The 25,623-nt window shown below is 42.3% G+C and overlaps 1 protein-coding gene across 1 annotated transcript in view; it reads left to right on the plus strand.

Moving 5' to 3' along the window:
* The window catches only part of LOC140719144 (WW domain-binding protein 2-like), a 78,433-nt gene that overhangs the window by 6,743 nt on the left and 46,067 nt on the right, over positions 1-25,623 (plus strand). Inside the window, exon 2 of the mRNA XM_073033556.1 lies at positions 21,071-21,179. Coding sequence (XP_072889657.1) covers positions 21,071-21,179 — 109 coding nt within the window. The remainder of the gene's footprint in view (positions 1-21,070; positions 21,180-25,623) is intronic.

Consider the following 25,623-nt stretch of genomic DNA (forward strand, 5'->3'; position numbering starts at 1 on the left):
CCTATCCAAGCATCTCTTCAAAGCTTCTGGTGTATTTACCATACCAGGCAGCGCATTCCAGGCATCCACACTCTCTGAGTAAAGAACTTACCCCTCACATCTGCCTTGAAGCTATTCTCTCTCACCTTCAATGCATGCTCCCAGTTTTAGATATTTCAACACTGGGAAGCAGATACTTTATGTCCATTCTATCTGTGTCTCGCATAATCTTGTAAACCTCTATCAGATCTCCTCTCAGCCTCCGGCACTCCAGAGAAAACAACCAAAGTTTGATAATAATAATAAAAAGATTTGAAAAGAAAACAACCCAAGTTTATCCAGCCCCTCAAGATAAACATATGCACTCCCAGGCAGCATCCTGGTAAACCTCTTCTGCACCTTTTCTAAAGCCTCAACATCCTTACTGTAGTGGATCAACCGGAACTGTATGCAATACTCCAGATATGGCCAAACCAGAGTTTTATAAAGTTGTGACATAACCTCCTGATTTTCAAATTCAATGCCAGCATTCCATAAGCTTTCTTAACCACCTTATCGACCTGTGTAGTCACTTTCAAGGAACTGTGACCTTAGATCCCATGATCTCTTTGCTCACAACACTGTTTAGGATCTTGTGCTTCAGTGTACACTCTCTCTTTGCATTAGCCCTACCAAAGTGCAACACCTCACATTTACCTGGGTTAAACTCCATCTGCCATCTCTCAGCCCATATCTCAACAGATTTTTATTGTGCTGTATTCTTTACCAGTCTTCTACACTATCCACAGCTCCACCAATCTCGGTATCATCTGCAAATTTACTAACCCTAGATTTTCATCTAGGTCATTTATATACATTACGAACAGCAGAGATGCCAGAACAGTTTCCTGCAGAACTCCACTAATTACAGATCACCAACTCAAATAAGACCCTTCATCCACTACTCTTTGTCTTCTATGCGTAAGCCAGTTCTGAATCCAAACAACCAATTTGCTGCAGACCCATGTGTCTTAATCTTTTGGATTAGCCTCCCATGAGAGACTTTGTCACACACCTTACTAAAATCCACGTGGACAGCATCCACCTCCTCATCAATCTCTCTGGTCACCTTGTCAAAAAACTCAAATCAAGCATGACCTGCCATGCCGGCTCTCCCTAATTAGGCCATGTCCAAATGTCCATATATCCTATATTCTCCAGAAACTTCTCTACAACTGAATTGAGACTGACCATTCTATAGTCCCCAGGATTTTCCCTTACATAGAGGTACAACATTAGCCACTCACCTGTGCCAAGAGAGGGCACGAAGATACTGGTCAAGGCCCTAACAATCTTGTCTCTTGCCTTCTTCAATAACCTGGGGTAAATCCCATCAGGCCTTGGGGACTTTTCCACCTTTGTACTCCTTAGGAGGGTCAACACTTCCTCCTCCTTGATCTCTAAACGATCTTAACGTATTTATGCATTCAGCACTGACACCCTAGTCCTCCATATCCTTTTCCTTGGTAAATACTGAAGCAAAGTACTCATTAAGTGCCTTACTCACATTCTCTGCATCCAGGCGAATGCTCTGCCTTTATCATTGAGTGGGTCCCACCCTCTCCCTAGTTATCCTCTCGCTCTAGATTTATGTATAGAATGCCTTGGGATTCACCTTAATCCTACTTGCCGAGGACTTTTCATGGCCCCTCCTGGCTTTCCTAATTCCCTCTAGTTCTTTTCTGGCTTTCTCATACTCCTCATGTTCTTTGCTTGATCCTGACTTCCAAAGCTTTACATACTTTTTCTCTTTCTTCTTGACTAAGTTCTTCACCTCTCTGAACATCCCCATCTCTTATGTTTCCATCCCCGTGCTTCCTTCTAACAGAACATACATTCTCTTTACTCTGTGCAATTGATCTTTAAACACCCTCCACATGTCTGATGTGGACTTACCAGAAAAAAAGTGTTCCCAAATAATGTTTCTTAGTTCCTGCCTAATGCCCTCAAAATTTGCCCTATTCCAATTTAAAACTCTCCCAAAAGGACCATATCTATCCTTATCTATAGCTATCCTAAAAGTTAAGGAGTTCAGTGTCCCTCACTGTTTGCCCACTGAAAGGTCAGTCACCTGGGTGGTCTCATTGCCCAACACCAGGTCCAGTACGGCCCCTCCTCTTGTTGGACCATCCACATATTGATTTAAAAAACCTTTCTGGATACATTTAACAGATTCATCCTCCATCTAAATCTCTTACACTAAAAAGGTCCCAGTTTATATTAAGGAAGTTGAAATCCCCAATGACAACACTATTATTTTTACACATCTCCTAAATCAGATCACATTTCTGTTCCTCAATTTCGTGATGCCCTTTGTGGGGGTGTGGTCTATAGAACAATCCCATCAGTGTGTTTGCACCCTTCCTATTCCTGAGTTCTACCCAAATAGACTCAGTGTCTGACCCTCCATTATGTCTCCCCTGAGCAGTTCCATATACTGATTCATGCTCTCATGTTGAAGGGTTTCGGCCCGAAACGTGGACAGTGCTTCTCCTTCTAGATGCTGCCTGGCCTGCTGTGTTCCACCAGCACTTTGTGTGTGTGTGTTGTTTAAACTTTCCAGAGTAGCATCAGCAAACCTCCCAGCAAGGACATTGGTTCCCCTCCAGTTCAGGTGCAACCCGTCCCTCCTGTACAGGTCACCCCTTCTCCGTAAAAGGTTCTAGTGTTCCAAGAACTTGAAACCCTGTCCCATGCACCATCTCTGTGACCACTCATTCAACTGTGCTATCACCCCATTCCTACCTGCACTAGCCCATGGCACAGGGAGTAATCCGGAGATAACACGTGGTCCTTCAGCTCTTTCCTAACTCTATACTCACTACATAGGACCTCTTCCCTCTGGATAATGGGCATTGGGTGGAATTATCATTAACTGCTGAATTAATATTGACGTTCTCAATTTTTACTCCCTTGCCCTCATTATGAACCTGAGTTATTCCATTCGCTAAGGATGAACCCTAATATTGATAGTAAACTTGTAAGCAAAGGTGGTACTGTTGTGCTTGCATGAACTGACCTCTTATCTTAGAATCCAGATGCCAGCTGTTGGATACTGGCTTATATCTTCCTTCTGCATCTTGTCCCCATCACTGCACTTTGAGTCATTATCTCCCAGAAAATCTCAGGCTGTCAATCCACAGTTCCTGTCATAAAGTCTCTGTCATGGTCCGGATCAGTTCCCCTTTAAATTTAGTTAGGTTGCGATCTGGACCATTGACGCCTTGTTCCCTTTTAATTTCGTTTCACGCGTCCCTTGAGCTTGGGAATCATGGTAATCTACCCTCGACCCGAGCCGGCAGCTTATAAGCCCCTGGCTTTAGCCGTTTGGGGCAAGAGTGTTAAAGAAGCCTTCGCAAGTTGCCGCCGCTACAACAAGCCAGAGTGATCCAGCCCGCATCGGAGTACCAGCAATTCGCCTTCCGTCGCCAGAGTGGGTCTGGGCAAGGTCAATCTACCAGTGGTGAGTGGAAGGCGGAGTCCTGACTCGATGTTCCTGCCCGTTGTCCGTGTCTACCCTTTGAAGAAATCCCGGCCCGGTGCCTGAATGGAAGGCAAAGTCCTGACTAGATGTTCATGCCCCTTGTCCATGTCTACCCTTTGAAGAAGTCCCAGCTCGGTGCTTGAGTGGAAGGCGGAGTCCTGACTCGACATTTATGCCCCTTGTCCATGTCTACCCTTTGAAGAAGTCCCGTCTCGGTGCCTGAGTGGAAGGCGGCATCCTGACTCGACATTTATGCCCCTTGTCCGTGTCTACCTCTCGAAGAGTCCCGGCTTGGTGCCTGAGTGGAAGGCGGAGTCCTGACTCGATGTTCCTGCCCGTTGTCTGTGTCTACCCTTTGAAGAGTCCCGGCTTGCTGCCTGATCTGAAGGAGGAGTCCTGGTTCAAGATTCCTTGTCCTGTGTTTTGGTGTCCACGTTTCTGGCTGCAGCGATCTATGGTATCCAAGTGGGCGGCGGTGAATCAAGGTCCCAGTCTCCAAGTCCAAGGTCCGCGGCTGTCCATGCTCCCCGTCCTAGTCCAAGGTCTGCGGCAATCCAAGTCCCTAGTCCTCTAGTCCGAGGTTCGTATTTCTCTTTGTCCTCGATTTCCCGATCTTCTGTGTAGCGAGTAATAAACGCTATTTTATTGTACCTAAGAAAGACGTGTTTGTGTCCTGCGTGTGGGTCCTCTCCCAGCACCCTTGTTCCCACCTCGTCACAGTCTTCCAACACTGCCCAAGATTCACAAGCAGGATAGTCCACTCAAATGCATCATTTTAACCTGTTCTTGCTCCAGAGATTTTGTATTTTCCTACCTTAACTTCATCCTTTCTCTCCAGTCAGTTTGTACTCCCATCTGTAAGACCCCTGATGCTTTCCACACTTCAAATAGCTTGCAGTTTTCTGAACCCAACTCCATCCCACACCAGGATTGCCTGAGAGGCCTTAAATAGAGGCCCAAACAATTTGCCAGTGCCTTCATTTGCCTGGTTAAACTTGTTCTCGTATTGAACACTATGAAGAGGTTCTTTGCTGCTTCATGGCTGCACCCAACCTTTAATTCTAATTATTTTCTGTGAGCTACCAAACCAACGACTGTACTAAACACAAGAGATTCTGCAGATGCTAGAAATACAGAACAATACCCACAGAATGCTGGAGGCACTTAGCAGGTCAGATAGCATCTGTGGAGAGGAATAAACAAGTCAATGGATTGGGCTGAGACCCTTCATCATGACTCAGGAATTGTTCCAACTACTATACTGATGTCAGCCATTGTTAATAATAGCACCCTCACCACTATTTCATTTTTGCTTGTTCTTTCTAAATGTTAAGTATCCTGAGACATTTAGTTCCTAGTTTTGGTCACAGCATCTGCCATGTTTCTGTCATGGCAGACAGAAAATAGATAATATTATTTGATGACTAATATGTGCCATTAATATATCTACTTCTTAGGAGACATAGTGTGCATTTAGATATCTGGTTTAGTTTTTATAAAGCCTTTCACATTCTGGGGGCTATTTAAGGGCTTGTTGGTCAGAATTCAAGTCCAACAGGTTTCTGTGAGGAAGAAAGAATGAGTGGCAAGGTTCAGGAAGCTTGAATGTCTTGAAATGTTGCAGATTTAGTCGAAAAGGAAAAGCAAACATTGAAGGTTTAGAAAGCTGAAATGCGACAGGGCCTTTTGAGGAAAGTGAAAACCAGGAGAAAACAAACAGAAATCAAGAGTGCTAAAAGGGACCATGGAATGGCTTTAAAGAGTGTCCCAAGGCATCTTATATATACATATTAGAAACAAGGGTAACCGGGCAGAGGGTAGTACTACTCAAGGATAAAAAAAGGAATTTATGCCTGGAAACCAATGGAAATGAGTGAGGTATTAAACCAGTACTTTGTATTAGTATTCACCACAGAGATGGGCATTGAGGATAGTGAAATCAGAATAGTACTATGTTAATGTATAACAAGAATCAATCAGGTGGCATTGAGGCTCTTGAACATTAAGATGGACAAGTCGTCAGGGCCTAATAAGATCTATCCCAGGTTACTGAGAGAGGAGATTGCCAGAGTCTTTACAGAAATCTTTATATCCTCTTTAGCCACAATTCCCTCTTAGGCATTATGTGGACTGCAGGTCTGTGACTGGTAGTGTTCTGCAAGGATCCATGCCAGAGCCCTTGTTTGTGATATTTTGGACAAAGAAACACAGGTGGGCAGATCATTAAGTTTGCAGATGACACGAAGGTTGGTGGAGTTGTAGATAATGAAGGTTGTCAAAGGACCATTTAGAATTGAGCGCAGAGATGTGGCAGATGGAATTCAATCTCAACAGATGCGAGGTATTGTACTTTGGGAGGTCAAATGCAAAGGGAAAATGTACAGGACCCTTGATGTTCAGAAGGATCTTGGGCTGCAGGTCCATAGCTCCCCAAAAGTGATATCACAAGTAAATAGAGTTGTAAAGAAGACATTCAGCCTACTTACTATCTTTCCTTTCAGTTAGTCCTGATGAAGGGTCTTGGCCCAAAACGTCGATAGTGCTTCTCCCTATAGATGCTGCCTGGCCTGCTGTGTTCCACCAGCATTTCGTGTGTGTTGCTTGAATTTCCAGCATCTGCAGATTTCCTCATACTTGTTTTCACTGATTGGATGTTAATTATAAAAGTCAGGAAGCCTTGTTTCAATTACCTAAAACTTTGGTTAGGCTGCATTTAGACTATTGTCTGTGATTCTAACTGTGACATAGGAAGGACGTGGAGGCTTTGGAGCAGATGCAGAAGATGTTGCCTGGTTTAAAATGTATTAGTTTTAAAGAGAGGTTGGACAAACTTAGATTGTTTTCCCTGAAATGTCGGAGGATAGGACGTGACCCAGTTGACTATACAAAATTATGAGAGGCTTAAATAGGTAGTCAAAAATCTATTCCCAGAGTTGAAATGTCAAATACTAGAATCAGAATTCAGGATTAGTATCCTCAACCACCACCTCTGCAAGCTTGTTCTTTATACTGCAAGGAAGTTGCCCCTCAATTTCAGAATCAGAATCAAGTTTACTATAGAGTTCTAGATCTGCCTAGTCCCATCTACCTGCACCTGAATCATAGCCGTCTATACTCCTACTATCCATGTACTTACCAATGAGATTGTGTCCACTGTGAGCCTGTTGTGGCAGTAGGCATATTGCACAGGTCCACGTCTTTGTTCAGGCAGGAATTAATTCTAGCCATGACATACCTTTCAAAGCATTTCATCACAGTAGATGTGAGTCTATTTGGTAATAGTCATTGAGGCAGCTCACCCTGATTTAAGGTTAGGGAGGAAAGTTTAAAGGAGATTTGCAGTCACTGTGTTTGAAAGACATGTACTCACAATGAAGAGTGGGTAAAGATAGAAGGGTATAAACAAGAAGGATAAAAATGTGGGTAGAAGAGACTATGCTTTATGAGTCTCGTATTCTTTGGAAGTTATTACTTGATATCTAAGCCATCGCCGTTAAAAATAATCACATGATCAATAGATCATGAGTAGAAGTGGTAGAGGCAGGTTCGGTATTGTCGTTTAAAGTAAAATTGGATAGGTAAATGGACAGGAAAGGAATGGAGGGTTATGGGCTGAGTGCGGGCCAGTGGGACTAGGTGAGTGTAAGCGTCGGCACAGACTAGAAGGGCTGAGATGGCCTGTTTCCGTGCTGTAATTGTTACATGGTTATAATATCGTATGGGTTTGTTGTGGCTGTTTTTCTTATCTTGCATTGTGACTACACCAAAACAACTTTGGCATTTTCATTCCTAATTCATTTAGTCATTTTGGATTAATAATAGTATATTTCATAATTACATACATTTTGCTAGCCTACTCTTGTTTGTTGCAGTGTTTCATAATTTCATGAAAAAATATTGCCTATCAGAGAGCACTTTATTTTCTCTGACTTTGCTGGAATGCATACTTAAGGATTTATGCTCCTGACAGTAATCTATTTACAAGATTTAATGCAGTCTTGCACAATGTCATTCAATCAGATAGCTTACAGACAAACAAATTCTGTTTATGTTAAGGTATGAATTCAAATACTACTGGTAACCTTTATGCTGGTACCTTAAAAAATTTTTCGAGTGAAGACTAATCACTGACCTGGAAAGATCAGATAGTTTGTAGATAGTTATAGTACTAATTTCTGTAGGTATCTTGAAATCCGTTCCCCTAGTTGAAAGACAAATCGCTTACTTGGAAAGATTTGACATTTTGGATCTTGAAAATAAAGAATGTTATGATTAACCTCAAAATATAAAATGTCACAGTGAATTAATCATCCTCAGAGGCATGGAGTTACATTACTCAGAGTGATTACTCACAGCAATCTGCATTTCCCACTCAGGCATATGACTAAAGGTTTTCTAATGTTTATAGAATGGCTTTTACAGCTTCAGAATGTCTCATCAATGAAATACTTTGAAGTTAAGGTGTTATAAGTAGGAAGTGCAGCTTGCCGACTTAAACCTGTGAAATAAAATTACCAGGCAATTTTGTTACAGCCAAGATACCAATGGCACATCCTTTGAATAGCATCAGGTAGTTTTCAGTTTAATTATACCTCTAAAAGATATCCTCCAGGTGGATAGCTGTCTGTATTCTATAGGTTTGCCATTCTAGAATTTCTATTCAACTGTTTAGAAATGGGACTTGAATGCTATCTTTGATGCCGTCACTCCACTCTGTCAGTGATGGAAGTGAAGCAATTAAGAACTGGGAAGAAAGGAAAAGGTTGTGCAGGAAGTTGTTCCCCAATTGGGGAGAGCCAAATAAGCAAAGCAGAGTGGAATGAATACAGTGCAGAAACAGGCCCTTCAGCCCACCATGTTCATCAAGTTCCTACCTGTATCATTACCAATTTTCAGATCTCAGCCCCTAGCTTCTGTGCCATGACATTTCAAATGCTTAACAAATATTCATTGCAGGTTGTGAGATTACCTGCTGTCACCATCCTCTCAGGTACCGTGTTCCAAATTTAAACTGCTCTTTGGTTTCAAAAAAACATTCTGCACAATCCCTCTCTAAATTTCCTAACCTCATACCTGAAACCTAAAACCTAAGATATTTCTCAATTTTTGCCCTGTGTACGCCATGTAATTTTGTATGCCTAAAGTACATCACCCCCTCAGGTTTTCTGTTTCAAAGAAAATAAACTAATTTATCAAGTCTTTCTCCATAGCCCAAAAATACTCCATTCCAGATAGTATCCTGGTGAGTGTCCTCTGCACCCTTTTTATCGTGTGGCTATCAGAGTACTCCAGCATGTCCTACCTAATGTTTTATTCTCTTGTGCTCTGTCTCTCAGTTTGTATCTCGTTTGCTTGGGCATGTACACTAGGTACCTCTGGTAGTCAAGACGTTCTTGGATCCTACCATTTGTGGTGTATATCCTAGCCTGATTACTTCTCTTAAAGTGCATCACCTCTCATTTTGTCAGAATTAAATTCTATTTGCCATTACTTTGCCCATCTCACCAGCTCATTAATATTTTGTAGTCAAACTCCTTACTATCTATATCAGCAATTTTTATGTTCATCGTTACTACACAGTTACTAATCAGAGTCCTGAAGCAAGGTATCAACCTGATGTCAACAGTCCCTTTCCTCCCATAGATGGTGCTGGACCCCCGAGTTCCTCCAGCAGGTCTGTATCTGTAGTCTCTTGGGTCTCCAGTTTACAATTCATGCCTCCTATATTCACATCAGGTGATTGAGCTATACACTCAGTGGCCATTTTATTAGGTGTAGGTATGGTCTTCTGCTGCTGTAGCACATCCATTTCAAGGTTCAGTGTTTTGTGCATTTAGAGATGATCGCACATCACTGTTGTAATGCATGTTTATTTGAGTTGCTGTCATCTTTCTGTTAGCTTGAACCAGTCTGGCCAATCTCCCCTCACCTCTTATTAACAAAGTTATTGTGCCCACAGGACTGACACTGTCTTTTGTTTCTCACACTATTCTCTGTAAACTCTAGAGACTGTTGTGGTGAAAATCCCAGGAGTCAGTAGTTTCTAAGATACTCAGATCACTCCATCTGGCACCAATAGTCATTCCACAGTCAAAATCAGCGAGCTCACATTTCTTCCCCATTCCGATGTTTAGTGTGAACAACAACTCAACTCCTTCACCATGTCTGCATACTTTTATGTATTAAGTTGCTGCCACATGATTTGCTGATTAGATTTGTGCATTAACTAGCAGGTATATCAGGCATTTTATCTAATAAAGTGACTGCTGAATGTATAAGCAACTATCTTACAGGCTTCCATAACAAAAATAACCCTTGACAGTCACACTCTGCTTCTTATCACCAAGTGAACTTTCGATTCAATTTGCACTATTACCCTGGATCCTTTAGTATCCTTTAGTCCTTAAAATTGAAATCTATGTGGACTGCAATAACTACACTGCCATTATCAACTTACTTAGCCACCTCCTCAAAAATTAAGTCACTTTGGTCTGACAGGATCTCCCACAACTAAAGCCAAGCTGTCTATTTGTTTAATCCCTGCTTCCAAATGCAGGTTAATCTTGATTAGTAATGCATTTGCCGGTATTGTTCGATGACTCATCCCCCCACCCAACCTGTAATTATCTGTCTCATCCCTGTATTCCTTCTCATGTAAAGATTCAGCCACAACTTAGTTGTACTTCAGTCATATAACACATCTTCTGAGGCCAGAGATATGATAATTTTCATCAAAAGTCCCAACAATCTCCTGCTGTGCCTCCCATAGCACCCTGCAATGCATTTCATCAGCACCTGAGAATTAATTTCCCTTTAACCCTGGTGTGACAGATAATACATCCTCCCTTTGAATAATAACATGTCCAGAATTTCAACATCCCCACTCAACCTCTGGCCCTCTAAATTCTCCTTCGTGGTGAATAAAGATGAGCGGTGTCCACTTTTAAGATGATGCGTGCATCCTCTAGCTTCATGCACATGTAGTCTCTCTGATTCAGAACAGGCCCTACTTTTTCCCTGGTTACTTTCTTGGTGTGAACATGCATGAAATGTCTTGGGACTTTCCATAGTCTTCTCTATAAGTGCTATTTCATGCTCCTCTTCACTTTCCTCGTTACTCCGGCACTTTCTATATCCCATAGGCTTCCCTTGTTTTTTGTTCTTTGCACATGCCTCATGCTTTCTTCTCATTTACTTTATCCAGCCTTGATACCCTTGGTTCTGTGGACTTGTTGGTTCCAGAGCCCCAACAAGTTCCAAGCAAACTTTAGCAACAACCTCTTTTCCAGTTGATAATGAAACAAGATTTGATCCAGAACAGCTTTGAAATTTGAGATAAGGGGCATCACTTCACCTAATTGGGGTTCTGGGACCTTTCATCCTTATTGTGAACCCTCACTGAAATTAACCACTCTCTATCCACTTCCCCCTGCTCCTGTCTTATCATCATTGAAATTAGCTTCTGCCATTTTGAGCCCCAGTTTCTTGTCCATTTTTCTCTGTCTCACAACAATCTTAAAATTTATAATCATTATCTGTGAAATATTCTCAAACTGACATTCCCTTCACTTTCTTGGCTGCATTTCAATTAGGTAAAATCTTGTTTCATATCAATTTCAAAAGAGTTTGTTGCTGAAGTTTGCTTGGAACTTGTTGGGGGTCTGGGACCAACAGTGTACATTGAACAATGAATTTTGTGTCGTAACGCATGGGAGTGAGTCCAATATTGCTATTCCATTTTCTCAGTTCCTCTGTCTCTGTGTCAGCTGATCTCAGGATGAGGTTTTCTATTCTGGAACATCTGAGTTGTCCTCCTTTTTCAAAGTACGGGATTTCCCTTCCACCACCTTCAAAGCTGCTCTCATGTATTTCCTCCATTCTTATCACCAAGTGAACTTTCGATTCAATTTGCACTATTACCCTGGATCCCCTGGGCTCCTGCTATTCAAGCCAGTATCCTTTAGTCCTTAAAATTGAAATCTATGTGGACTGCAATAACTACACTGCCATTATCAACTTACTTAGCCACCTCCTCAAAAATTAAGTCACTTTGGTCTGACAGGATCTCCCACAACTAAAGCCAAGCTGTCTATTTGTTTAATCCCTGCTTCCAAATGCAGGTTAATCTTGATTAGTAATGCATTTGCCGGTATTGTTCGATGACTCCTCCCCCCACCCAACCCCATCTGCCCACACCCCATTGTCTCACAGCAATAACAGGGATAAAGTTCCACTTGTCCTTAACTACCACCCCACAGCTTCCATTTCCAGCACACCATTTTCCATAATGTCAGCCATCTACAACAGGACCCTACCACTAAGCACACTCTGCTTTGTGTAGGTATGGCTCTCTCTCATTCCCTTGTCCACTCATCCACCTCACTTATCTCCCTCCTGGCACCGACCCCTGCAAGAATGTCAAGTGTTACACCTGCCCCAAAACCTCCTTCCTCGTCACCATTCAGGACCTCAAATAGTCCTTCCGGGTGACACTTCACTTGGGAGTCTGTTGGGGTCATCTGTTGTATGTGATACTCTCGATGCAGCCTGTACATCTGTGAAACTCACTGTAGTTTGGGAACCGCTTCATTGATCATCTTTGCTCCACCTGCCAGCAAAAGGCAGGATCTCCTGGTGACTGCCCATTTCAATTTGTCTTTCCATTGCCATGTTTGACATTTCTGTCTATGGCCGCCTCCTACAGCCATGATGAGGCCATATTTAGTTTAGAGGCGATCCAAAATTGGAAATGATGATAATTATTAAATGGAATAGAGATAATTTATCAATGACATCATGCCAATAAAAGCTTTATATTCTCCCTTATCAAATAATAAATTATGAATATGTGCATATGTGTTCATTATAAATGTCTGGTTCACCTCATGTGTCATTCAGCAATCGTATTACATCAGTTAGAAGCAAAATTGGCAAATAATATATTTCAGTTTCCTGGGCCATTTCTCACATTTAATCAGAATCAGGTTTGGTATCACCGGCATATGTTGTGAAAATTGTTAACATTGTGGCAGCAGTACAATGCAAGACATGATATTGGGGGAAAAAACTGAATTACAAAAATTGTATATACATAAATGAAATAGTTAAGTTAAAATAAGGAGTGCAAAAACAAAAATAAAAACAAATAGTGAGGTAGTATTCATGGGTTCACTGCCCATTTAGAATTCAGATGGCAAAGGGAAACAAGCTGTTCCTGAATCACTGAGTGTGTGCCTTCAAGCTTCTGTACCTCCTTCCTGATGATAACAATGAGAAGAGGGCATGTCCTGGGTGGTGGGGGTCCTTATGATGGATGTCACCTTGTTGAGGCATCGCTCCTTGAAGATGTTTTGGATACCACGGAGGTTAGTACCCATGATGAAGCTGACTAATTTCACAAGTTTCTGTAACTTACTTTGATCTTACTTTGATCCAGTCAGAATGTTCTCCATGGTGCATCTGAAGAAGTTTTTGAGTGTTTTAGGTGACAAACCAAATCTCCTCAAACTCGTTATGAAATATAGCCGCTGTCTTGTCTTTTTTGTAGCTGCAGCGATATGTTGGGATCAAGTTAGTGTTACGGATTCAGGCAACAATAAATATATGAGTTAGACAAGGGTTTTTATAACAAATAACACGTTTATTAAACACTGAAAACAAACCCCCCCAAAAGTAAACAAATCACTAACGTAACCGGAAAACAGCTACTGTGCGGCAGCTTAAACAGTTCTTAAAGCAATGAAGCTTACAGTCCTTAAAGCGATGTTGCAAGAACAGTTCTTTAAAGTAATATTGCCAAAAGTTCAAAATGCTCACAGTCCATTTAAAGGAGAGACTTTTTAAGACGATTTAAATTCTCTTTCACGTCGTTTTGCTTCGGTCCCCGAAGTCGAACTCTTCCCACGAAGAGTTCTACGAAACGAAACGGCTTAAAGGCACTGACCTTTCCTTTATCACCATTCTCAATCCTTTCTGGTATTTCCCAGGGATTAACACGAGAATAGTCAACGAAATCCTTCCGAATAAGGATCAAACAAGGTCGAACCCGTTTCACCGTCGAAATCGATTCTCCTCGATCTTTAACTCCCGAACTCCGATCTTCACTTTCCACTGATTCTCAACTAGCAGTATTTGTAAGAAACTGCTGGCAATGACCTTTTAAACTTTAGGCATTAGATAAAACTTCATCTTTCAACTAAACTGCGTCATCACATTAAATCACGCAGTGGCATGAAGTCAACATGGCAAATCCAGCCATGAACTGCCCCTCCCTCCTTTTATACCCTGTAAAAAAAAACCTGTCACATGATCTCTACTGGCGGGAAAGTGACATCACTCCACCATCACAAGACCATTACCTCAAGTCCAGTATAGCTTCAACCCCAGTCACGTGATAAGGGTACGTAACATTAGATCCTCAGAGATATTTGCACTCACAAACTTGAAATTGCTCCCTCATTTATGATCAGTTATTAATGAATTGTGATTACCAGTAATGAAGAACATTAAACAACCTGTGAGTGTGAGGTTAGTTGCATTTTCTAATTTTAAAGATCACAACTTCTCAGATCTAATTAATGTGTATTACTTTTCATACAAGTTGACTGATTCTTCATTGTGAGGGATCTTGTATGGATACAAGAATACAGCACAAGAACAGGCCCAGTGATGTGCTGAATTAATTAATCTAATGACACCTAATTTAGCTAATCTCCTCTGCCTGCACAAAGTCCTTATCACTGCATTCTCTGCATTTTCTTGTACCTATCTAAGAGCCTATTAAATGCCTCTTTTGTAGCTGCCTCCGCCACCACCCGTGGCAGCATATTCCAGGCACCCACTACCCTTTGTATAAAAAAAGACCTGCTCTGCACATCTCATTTGAACTTGCCCCCTCTCACCCTGTCCCCTTGTGTTTGATCTCCCAAAGTTTAGCACCTCACACTCCATCTGCCATCTGCCATTTCTCAGACTGTGTGTGCAACTGATCTATATTTCACGCCACTGATAATCTTTTGTGTCTACATTTGTAAGTTGAGTCTATACAACTTTGTTCATATTAATCAGATTTTCTGGAAAGGTTATCAGAAATTGATTTATCACTGACTCATATGTCACGAAACTTGTTACTTTGCGTGTGAGAGCTGTATAGTGCAAAGAATATAAAATACCAAAACAAAATGCTGGAATGCTGGAGGAACTCAGCAAGTCAGGAAGCATCTATGGAAAAGAGTACAGTTGACGTTTCAGGCCATTCAGAAATCTGGTATCTGAGAGAAGGAAACTGTTCCTGAATTATTAATTCGGGCTTTCTGTACCTTCCCCATTCTGATGTTTGGTCTAAATAGCAATTGAACCTCTTGTCCATGTCTGCATGCTTTTATGCATTGAGCTGCAACCACATGATTGGCTGATTAGGTGCTTGCACTAATAAAGTGGCCATTAGGTATACCATGTGTAAAAATATTCAGCCTCCCCCCCCCCCCCCAAACCCCTTGTTCACATAATGAGTATTACGGATTGTGATCAGTTTGACTGAGAATCTTTATTTGTAAATCACATGCTCTTTTTTCACAGTAAAGCCCCAAAAAGCTGGGAAAATTGTAAAGCATGAAATGTCAGCAGTTCAAAAGCAGTCATTTCTCTTCCCCCCCCCCCCCCCCCTTTTGCTCAGTACTCAGGCGAAGCACCTCTCACAGCTATTACAGCCAGTCTTTTTGGATAAGTCTCTTTTAGCTTTGCACAACATGATGAAGCAAGATTTACGCATTACTCTTCGCAAAATTGCTCAAGCAATTAAGTTATTTGGGGGGTGGCAGTGAACAGCAATCTTGAGGTCTTGCTAGACCTCAATTTGTTCATTTGTTCATTTGTGGGGGTGGAGGCAGGACTCTTAACTGGGCTACTCAAGGACATTGATTTTCTTCATTTGAAGCCATTACATAGTTACTCTGGTAATGTGCTTTGGGTTGTTGTCCTGCTGAAAGATGAACTTGCTCCCCGGTTTAAGCTTTCTGGCAGAAGCTAGCAGGTTTTTATCCTGGATCTCTGTATTTAGCAGCATTCGTCTTCCTATCATTCCTGACTAGATTTCCAGTCTCTGCTATTGAAAAGCATCCCCATAGCATGATGCTACCTCCACTATACAACAGGGTTAGTGTTACCTGGCTGATGCACAGTATTAGATTTATACCACATGCAGTGTTGAGGCCAAGAAGTTCTACTTTAGTTTCATCTAACCACAAGAGCTTCTTCCTCATCTTTACAGTATCTTCAAAGTGACACTTCGCAAAATCTTTATGGGCAAGGATATGCTTTTTATTTAGCCACGGCTTCTTCCTTGCAACTCTTCATAAATATCCTTCATGTGCAAGGCCATAGACATTGTGGAACTACGAGCTTCATTTTCAGTGTCAACCTCTGGCTTCTGCAGCTCACTCAGAGTGACTGTGGGCATCACAGTATCGTCTCTGACAAGTGCAATTCTTCTCTAAGTTTAGAGGGGTGCCCTGAACTATTCAGTGTGGCTGTGAGTTTATATTTTTTCCACTTTTTCACAATGGACTGCACTGAGCTCCAAAGGTACATTCAGTGCCTTTGAGATGGTCTTGTACCCTTCCCCAGATTTGGGATTTATCATTTCCCTGACCTGTCTTGAATGCTCTTTTGTATTCATTTTGGTTTGGTCTGTTGAAAATCTACCAGACATGTACCTTACAGAGAGAGGGGATATTTATTCTTATAAATTCATTGAAAACAGGTGATCCTCCAGTTTTCTACATCAACAAATTGGGTTTAGAAAATGGAACAGTAAAATGTGAAAATAGTTGTGGGGGCTGAATACATTTTCAATGCACTGTATAACGTGTTGTAATTGTGGCATAAATGGTAAATAGGCAGTGGTAGTAACTCCTACGGTAGAATGTTTTTCCAGTTTTCAAATTAATGATGTATTAATTCCTCAACTTCAATCATATTAAATTAAATCACCAATTAAATACATTGTTTATCTAGTGACACAAATTTACTAGATAATTGTTATGTAGAGTATGATCTGGCAAATGCTGAATGATATTTCATGTGGTTTCCACAATCTCGAGAAACGGAGCAGGATTAGGCATTTGGCCATTCAGGCCTGCTCAGCCATTCAATCATGCTGGATTTTATTTTCCTACTCAACCCCATTCACCTGCCTTGTCCCCATAACCTTGACACCCTCACTAATTAAGAACCCATCAACCTCTGCTTTAAATCTACCCAATGACTTAGCCTCTACAGCCCCTTGTAGCAATAAATTCCATAGATTCACCATCCCCTGGCTAAACAAATTCTTCCTCATCTCTGTTCTGAAGGGATATCCTTGTATTCTGAGGTTGTACCCTCTGGTCTCCCCCCACTATAGGAAACACCCTCAGCATATCCACTCTATCCGGGCTTTTCAATATTGAATAGGTTTCAATGAAAACCCCTCATGAGTACAGGCCCAGAGCCATCAAATGCCCCTCATACATTAACCCTTTCATTCTTGTGAACCTCTCCAATGCCAGCACATCCTTTCTTAGAGAAGGGGCCCAAAACTGCTCACAGAACTCAAGTGTGGGCTGAGCAATGCCATTCCTCCTATGTTCCAAAGTCATATTTGTTAGTAAGTTCATTGGTCACGTGGGTGTAGTTGGGCACAGGTTCTTTGGGCCAGAAGGACCCGTTACCGTGCTGTATCTCTAAATAAAATAAAATAGCCAATAATATTCATAAAGCAAACTAGAGAATCGGAAAACCTGAAACTAAAATCTAAAATTCTGGAAACACTCAGCAGGCCCAATGACATTAGTGGAAAGTAAAGTAGCAATTGCATTTTGAGCTTGACCTTTTGTGAAAATTGGGAAGGAAAGAGAGGATGAGGGAGGAATAGATAGTGCTGTGACACTGAATAAGCCAGTGGAGCCTGAAGCTGAAAGATGTAAAAGGTTTTTATTGTAGCATGACAAGCAGGCGTTCTGGAGGAGACCTGACTCCTAGGAGAAACAAGGTAGATCTCTCTGAACACAAAGTACCTTGCATTTTTATACTCTTAAGAAGAAAGATAACATCAGTGATTGAATACAAATTAGTAGCAGTGTTGGCATTGTTTCATTCAGCATTTTGAATCTAACAAATGGTTGCATTGAATTATACATTTACAGTGGGAGCAGATTGGAACTGACAGGACATCTGAATAATCAGACACCTTCTCTGGGACAAAGTGATCTCACATAGATAGTCTAAAATCTTCTGATTATGGAAATCCCTGACTCCCAAAATTGAAGGCTGATTCTCTGGATACCTAAACATCCCAATTCATGACAGAAGAAGCAAATGTGCCATGAGTGTGTTTCATGTATTAAGTGATAAAATGCATGTGGTCTGGAATCTTCCTTGATCTTTGTTACTATGGTGATAAATAATTTAGCTACAGGTGTTTGATGTAATCCATTTAAAATTTGTCTCATGCTTGGCTAGACATATGAGAACATCTCATGGTCATAAATACAAAAGATTTTGCTGGAAATCCAGAGCAACACAAAATGATGAGAAAGTCAGTAGGTCAGGCAGCATCTGTGGAAATTAATAAACAGGGGACTTCTCAAGCCAAGACCTTTCTTCAGAACTAGAAAGGAAGGGGGAAGATGCCACAATTGAAAGGTGAGGGTAGGGAAGAAGGACTAGCTAGAAGGTGATAATGTGAAACCTGGTTGGTGGGAAAGATAAAGGGCTGGAGAAGAAGGGAGCTGATAGGAGAGGAGAATGGACCATGGGAGAAAGGGAAGAAGGAGGGGCACCAGGGAGAGGTGATAGACAAGAACAGAGGAGAAAAGATGAGAGCCCAGAGTGAGGAATAGAAGAGGTAAGGGGGAGGGAAAAAAAGAAAACCTGAAGAAGTAATTGATGTTCATGCCATCAGGTTGGAGGCTACCCAGACAGAATTTAAGGTGTTGCTCCTTCACCCTGAGAGTGACCACATCGTGGCAAAAGAGCAAGCCATAGATTGATATGTCGGAATGGGAATGGGGATAGGAAATTGGCCAATGAGAAATTCTGCTTTTGGCAGATAGAGTGAAGGTGTTCAACAAAGCGGTTCCCCAGTCTACATCAATGTAAAGGAAGATGCATTGGGAACTCTAGATACAATAGACAACCCCAACAGATTTGGTGAAATGTTGCCTCACCTGGTAAAACAGTTTGGGGCCCTGAATGGGGGGGAAGGGAGGGGATGAATGGGCAGGTGTAGCATTTCTGTCACTTGCAGGGATATGTGCCAGGAGGGAGATTAGTGGGGAGGGATGAACAGACAAGGGAATCACTGAGGGAGTGGTCCCTGGGGAATGCTGAGAGTGGGGGATGTGGTAAAGATTGCATGGCTTTGTCAGTTCACAAGCTGCATCTGCTGCGCATCAGCCCTCTGTTCTGGGCTGGTAACTGCTCTGTAGACAGTACTGTTCATTTACACAGCTATTCTTTAAATTTCGATACTCATTTCTGCTTGTAGTTCACATTTAACAGTTTTTCGTTAGTATTAATGCCTAATTCCTCTGTGGATGGTTTGTGCCTTGCAATCCTTAATCAATAGGACTGAGGGAATAAATGAGAGAAAATCCGCAGATGCTGGAAATCCAAAGCAAAGCACACAAAATGCTGGAGGAACTCAGCAGGCCCCCGGGCAGTGTCTGTGGAAAAGAGTACTGTCGATATTTCAGGCCAAGTCCATCCTGCTGAAGAGTCTCGGCCTGAAACGTTGGCTGTACTTTTTTCCTGAGGTGCTACGTGGCCTGCTGAGTTCCTCCAGGTTCTGTGGACAGAGGGAATACCTATGTTATAGGCCCAGGATAAGTTGGTAATAAAGTCATTCAATTGATAGATTAACAAGGGAAAAAGGCTGGTAGGGGGGGAGGCAGAGACCTACAAATTGCTGACAGAGTGAGAGAGAGAAAATGCAAGGGAATATAAAAGCTGCAAAATGCAAAGGTGTAGATGTCTGGCAGGTCAGGCAAAACTAATGGAGACAGAATAACTGAGGCCCCAGAATCAACAAGAAACAAAGCAGGTGGTAGCCCACAATTACTGAATTTAAAATTCAGTCCTTCTAGGCTAGATTTTTATTTCAATGAACAACCTTTCATCTCCTACCTCTGTCATCACTCCTCAGCAGTCACAAAGGCAGTACATAGTCTTAATAATCAAGCAATGTCTTGGAAGAGCACCCTGCAGATTAACTATTATGCTACTGAGGAAATGAATACTGAATGCTTATGACTATGTATTGAAGAAGTATTTTTCCCTTGGAGTAAACACACATTGAAATATATGTCTTCCCGAGACCGACATATGGATACCCCATGCGTACAATGTTTGGCAGACGGATGGGGATGGATATGCCAGCTGCTGTGGGGCTGCCAGCATCTTGTGCCTGATGCCCCAAAACAGAGCATTTTGAAATACACCGTCTCCCGCTACATTCCCCCCCCCCCAGAATAAGTCGCAACAGTGGGGGTGGGTGACTCAGCCAAGCCAAGCAAAGTTGGGGGTCTGAGCAGACTCACTCACTCTGTGTTGCCTTTAGAGCAGTTATTTAGTTTATAATATTTTCGCTTAGTAATTTGTTAGCATTTTTTTAGTTAAAGTTAGGATTGTTTAAGTCAATTTATTTGTCTGTAATACATCGCGGCTGCGATGACGTCACATCCGGGTTCGCCGTGTCTTGTGGGAAAATACCGGTTTGGGATAAACGCAAGGGTGGGGGTCGCTCACATGTGGCGCCACAGCGCTGGTTAAGTTTTCTCTACGCACCAAAGACACAGTGAAAGCAACGCTGTAAGTCATTAGATAATTGATATGTTGAGTTAAAATGTTAACGCCGATTCTATTAAAAGTAACGACGGTCGATAAGGTTTATGTTTTCGTTAGTTAAAGAGTCGGGATAGTTTGTATTGAAGTGTATTTAAAGCAGTCAATGGAGCAGCTAGATTCTGACTGTATGCTGCACTTTAATGTAATGTAGTTTTACCTTTGCAAGTATTCACAATGTAAATGTGATATTTAGAAGGAAACAAACACTGTACCAATCTTGTATTGTTTTATCAACAGTTTTCACCATACGTTAATGTGAAGAGTGAACAGTAAATGGTTAATCTTACTGCGACCTTGTTTTCATTGACTACGGTTTACCTCGACGTTTAGTTCGGCGTTCCGTTACACCCGAGCGAGAACGTTACACACTCAGTGAGTTAGTAAGGCCAGTTAGCACCCACTCATCCCACACCTTCTCACTCTCCTGTCTTAGCCATTTGCAATGGCTTTTATTGTTCATTTCTGACTTGGGAACAGTTCTCAAGACAGAACTCTGTCAAGACCTGGGGATTGTCTGTAGATGCCACAGTTCTGTGAGATGTATTATTCAGGATGTGTAACACAGAAGTTCTATTAGCAAAGTTCATGTCAGGTTGGTTGCTAGTAGATGCACTCATTACATTTGAGGGAAAAGGTATTACATTATTTCTTCAACCGTCTGAGTAATTTTTATTTTTTTTTCAGCTTTTTAAAGGAGTGCAAAGATGTGGAGCTTTCATTCAGTGATTTGACAGTGAAGTCTGATTATTTTAAAGGGACCAAGAAGGGAACTCTGTACTTGACTCCATACAGGGTAAGTGCTTATAACAGAATTATTCCATTCCTGTGCTCAAAATGTTGGTCTGACCACAATTTATTTCACAAGAGTAACTTACTAGAATTTTCGTTAATGTCAGTGATGCATTTGGTATCTTCATTGTTATCATGTGTAAAGAAATATAAATAGAACTCGCACATTTCCATTTCTAAGTAATATGCCCTTTAAAATATCTTGAGATGTTCCAAAGATTTGCTGTCTTTTGAATGAAGAAGCATCTTCTCATCTCAGTCCTGAAAGACCACCTCCTTATTTTGGGTCAATGACCTCTCATTGGTGGACACCCCAACTAGGGAAAATTTATTCTCTAAACCAGGGGTTCCCAACCTCTATCATTAACTGAGGGGTCTGTGGATCCAGATTGGGACCCCTGCTGTAAATCTATCCTGTAAGAAATGTGTATTTTCCAATGAGATAACCTTCCTTCCTTCTAAACTTCAGAGAGCAGAGACACAGTCTGCTTATTCTTTCCTCACTGAGCATTTCACCTGTTCTGGGATTTATTCTGGGGAACACACTTGCAACTTCCTCTCAAGTATTTCTTTTCTCAGGTAAGGAAACCAAATAGAATTCTGGATTCAGTCTTGAAAAGGCCTTTTATAATTACAGGAGATTTTTACTTTTCTACTCAAATCCTCTACAGACTAATGTAACATTTTCCTTTCTTTTGTAGATGGATAATGTTAGTGATTTATGTACAAGTACACCCTAGTTCCTCTAAGTGTCCATCTCTAACCATTTTTAAAATCATGTTTTCCTACCAAAGTGGAGGTTTCCATATTTTCTCAACTAACTAATTAACCTGATATTTTATGAAGGATCTTTGAATATCCACATACACCATATTCCAATGGCTTCTTGTAGTAGTAGAGCTAATGGGACTGGATGTTTCAATCCCTATGATAAGTTGGCACTCTTGATGTTGGCAGTGGGCTTGGAGTGGTGACAAGGAGGGTAGGTACCTCATCGGGGTCATCAGGTGGGCACCCTCCTTCTTTGACGTTTCGTTGATAAGCCCACAACATCTCAGAGGGCTCAATGATGCTACCTGGCATTCCAGATACACCCCCCTCAGTTCCATACCCTCCTGTCTTCATCTTGCAGCCCAGTTGTTGTCTTTCCTTTTAATCCAAATCCAATTACTGCTTTCTTCTGCTGCATTTGACAAGGACTTGATTGCTTTTTAGAGTGAATAACCCCACACCTCCGTCTTCTTCAATAGACTGGTCGTAGATGTAGCCACGAATCCCCTTCACCCACTTCTATGGGAAAATCTTGGTCTTCCAGCTGTTCTGGGCAGCTTCAGCTGCCAGTTCAGAGTACTTGGTCTTTTTCCTCTGTTATGATCCAGCAACAATGAATATATAATTGAGACAGGTTTTTTATAACAAATAAAACATTTATTACACACTGCTAAAAAAAACCCAAAACTAAACAAACAACTAACTTAACCAGAAGTTGGCTGCGATACGGCAGCTCGAACAGTTCTTAAAGTGAGAAATGCAAACTCAGTTCTTTAAAATAGTATTGCAAAAAGTCCAAAGTGATTTACAGTCAATTAAAGGAAAGACTTTCCTTGAATTAAATCCTGCTGATCCCAGCCAAAGTATGCTTTTCCTGGAGGATCTACGATTGAACAAAATAAAACGGCTTAAAGGCACTGACCTTTCCTTGGCGAAACTCTGCGTCCAACTCTCTGCTCTTTTTTTTTTTGCAAAGCAGGAGTTAACACGGACACAGGTTACTAATTCCTTGTGCAAAGATTAGATAAAGGTTGAACCTGCTTCACAGCCGACATCAACTTTCCTCAATCTTTCAGCTTCCCAAACTTCGATGAATATTCACTCTCCGACTGCACTTTAACTGGCAGTATTGTAGCAAAACTGCCGGCAATAACCTTTGACTTAAGGCAGAAAGTAAAACTCCACTTTAAAATAAAACTGCATCATAACATCGAATACACAGCAACATGGAGTCATTATCGAATTCAACCACGCCTGCCCCCCCCCCCGGTCACAGGGAGGGGTTCTCCTTTTATACCCTGTTTTTAAAAAACTATCACGTGACCTCTGGTGGGAAAATGATGTCACTCCACCATCACAAGACCATTACCTCATGTCCAGCATAGCCTCAATTACATCATGGTCACGTGACAAGTACAAGATGCCCACGGGTACGTAACACCTCTCATATGCTTCTTCAACACCATCTTCCCATGGTATTGTTGATTCCACAACATATGCCAGCTTGACTGTTGTGGACCACAGGACCATGTCTGTCTGGAGTGTTGTAGCTGCAATGTTTGGGGAAAACAAGCTTTTTTTCCAAGTCCACGTCCATTTTCCAATCCCGAGCAACCTGCTCACTTCTTTTGATGTTAATTGGTGCTCTGGAGGTTGGCCTGCTGGTACAAATCGTATGATGTGAACATTTCTTGCCGATGTTTGTGGGAGAGCATTTATGGTGATTCACCTCTGTTCCAAGGTTGATGCCAGCTGTCTGAGAAGTCAAGTTTATTGTCATTTTGACCATAAACTTTGGTACAGTACACAGTAAAAACGAAACAACGTTCCTCCAGGACCCTGGTGCTACATGAAACACAAAACTACACTAGACAGCACAGGACTACACTAGACTACATAAAACTATGTAAAAAAACTGCACTAGACTACAGACCTGCACAGGACTACATAAAGTGCACAAAACAGTGCAGGGCAGTACAATAATTATATAAACAAGACAATAGGCACAGTGGAGGACAAATTACAATATAATAATAAATTATGCAGATGTCAGTCTAGACTCTGAGTATTGAGGAGTCTGATGACTTGGGGGAAGAAACCGTTGCACAGTCTGGTCATGAGAGCCCGAATGCTTCGGTACCTTTTGCCAGATGGCAGGGGGGAGAAGAGTTTGTACGAGGGGTGCGTGAGGTCCTTCACAATACTGTTAGCTTTGCGGGTGGTGTAAATGTCTGTAATAGCGGGAATAGAGACCCGGATGATCTTCTCAGCTGACCTCACTATCCGCTGTAGGGTTTTGCAATCTAAGACGGTGCAATTCCCGAACCAGGCAGTGATGCTCAGGATGCTCTTGATACATCCTCTGTAGAATGTGGTGAGGATGGGGGGCGGGGTGGGAGATGGACTTTTCTCAGCCTTCTCAGAAAGTAGAGATGCTGCTGGGCTTTCTTGGCTATAGAGCTGGTATTGAGGGGCCAAGTGAATTCCAAGAAATTTGGTGTTGTTAATGATCTCGACGGAGGAGCCATCAATGTTCAGCGGAAAGTGGTCACTCCGTGCTCTCCTGAAGTCAACAACCATCTCTTTTGTTTTACTCACATTCAGGGACAGGTTGTTGGCTCTGCACCAGTCTGTTAGCCACTGCACCTCCTCACTGTATGCTGACTTGTCATTCTTGCTGATGAGACCTACTATAGTCGTGTCATCGGCGAACTTGATGATGTGATTCAAGTGTATTGCTGCACAGTCGTGAGTCAGCAAAGTGAACAGCAGTGGACTGAGCACACAGCCCTGGGGGGCCCCCGTGCTCAGTGTGATGGTGTTGGAGATGCTGCTTCCGATCCAGACTGACTGAGGTGTTCAGGCCCAGCAGTTTCAACTTTCCAGTCAGGTGCTGAGGAATGATTGTGTTGAATGCTGAACTGAAGTCTATGAACAGCATTCGAACGTATGTGTCTTTTTTGTCCAGGTGGGTGAGGGCTAGGTGGAAGGTGGTGGCTATGGCATCGTCTGTTGCGCGGTTGGGACGATACGCGAACTGCAAGGGGTCCAGTGAAGGGGACAGCAGGGTCTTTATCTGCCTCATGATGAGCCTCTCGAAACATGATGATGGATGTGAGAGCAACGGGACGGTAGTCGTTGAGACAGAACACGAAGACTTCTTCAGCAGGGGGATGATGGTGGTGGCCTTGAAGCACGTTGGAACAACAGCGCTGCTCAGGGAGATGTTGAAGATGTCAGTGAGAACATCTGCCAGCTGGTCTGCACATCCTCTGAGCACTCTACCATGAATATTGTCTGGTCCAGCAGCCTTCCGTGGGTTGACTCTGCATAGAGTTTTCCTCACAGTGGCCACTGTAAGACACAGCACCTGGTCATTGGGAGGAGGGAGGCATCACCCGCACAGTCAGGTGATGTTGTCCTGTAATTGGTGATGTCCTGAATGCCCTTCCACATGTGCCGTGTGTCGCTGCTGTCCTGGAAGTGGCTGTGGATTCAGTGGGCACGTGCACGCTTTGCCTCTCTGATGGCCCAGGACAGTTTGACCCTCGCTGTTGTTAGGGCTGCCTTGTCACCTGCTCTGAAGATGGAGTCACGGGTCCTCAGCAGTGCACAACTTGGTCATGCCGCCAAATGTACTGCCCCTGGCTGAGGCTCATGGTGCATCCTGTTAAAAT

Source organism: Hemitrygon akajei, chromosome 31, assembly GCF_048418815.1.
Source record: "Hemitrygon akajei chromosome 31, sHemAka1.3, whole genome shotgun sequence".
In the NCBI taxonomy this organism is placed as follows: Eukaryota; Metazoa; Chordata; class Chondrichthyes; order Myliobatiformes; family Dasyatidae; genus Hemitrygon; species Hemitrygon akajei.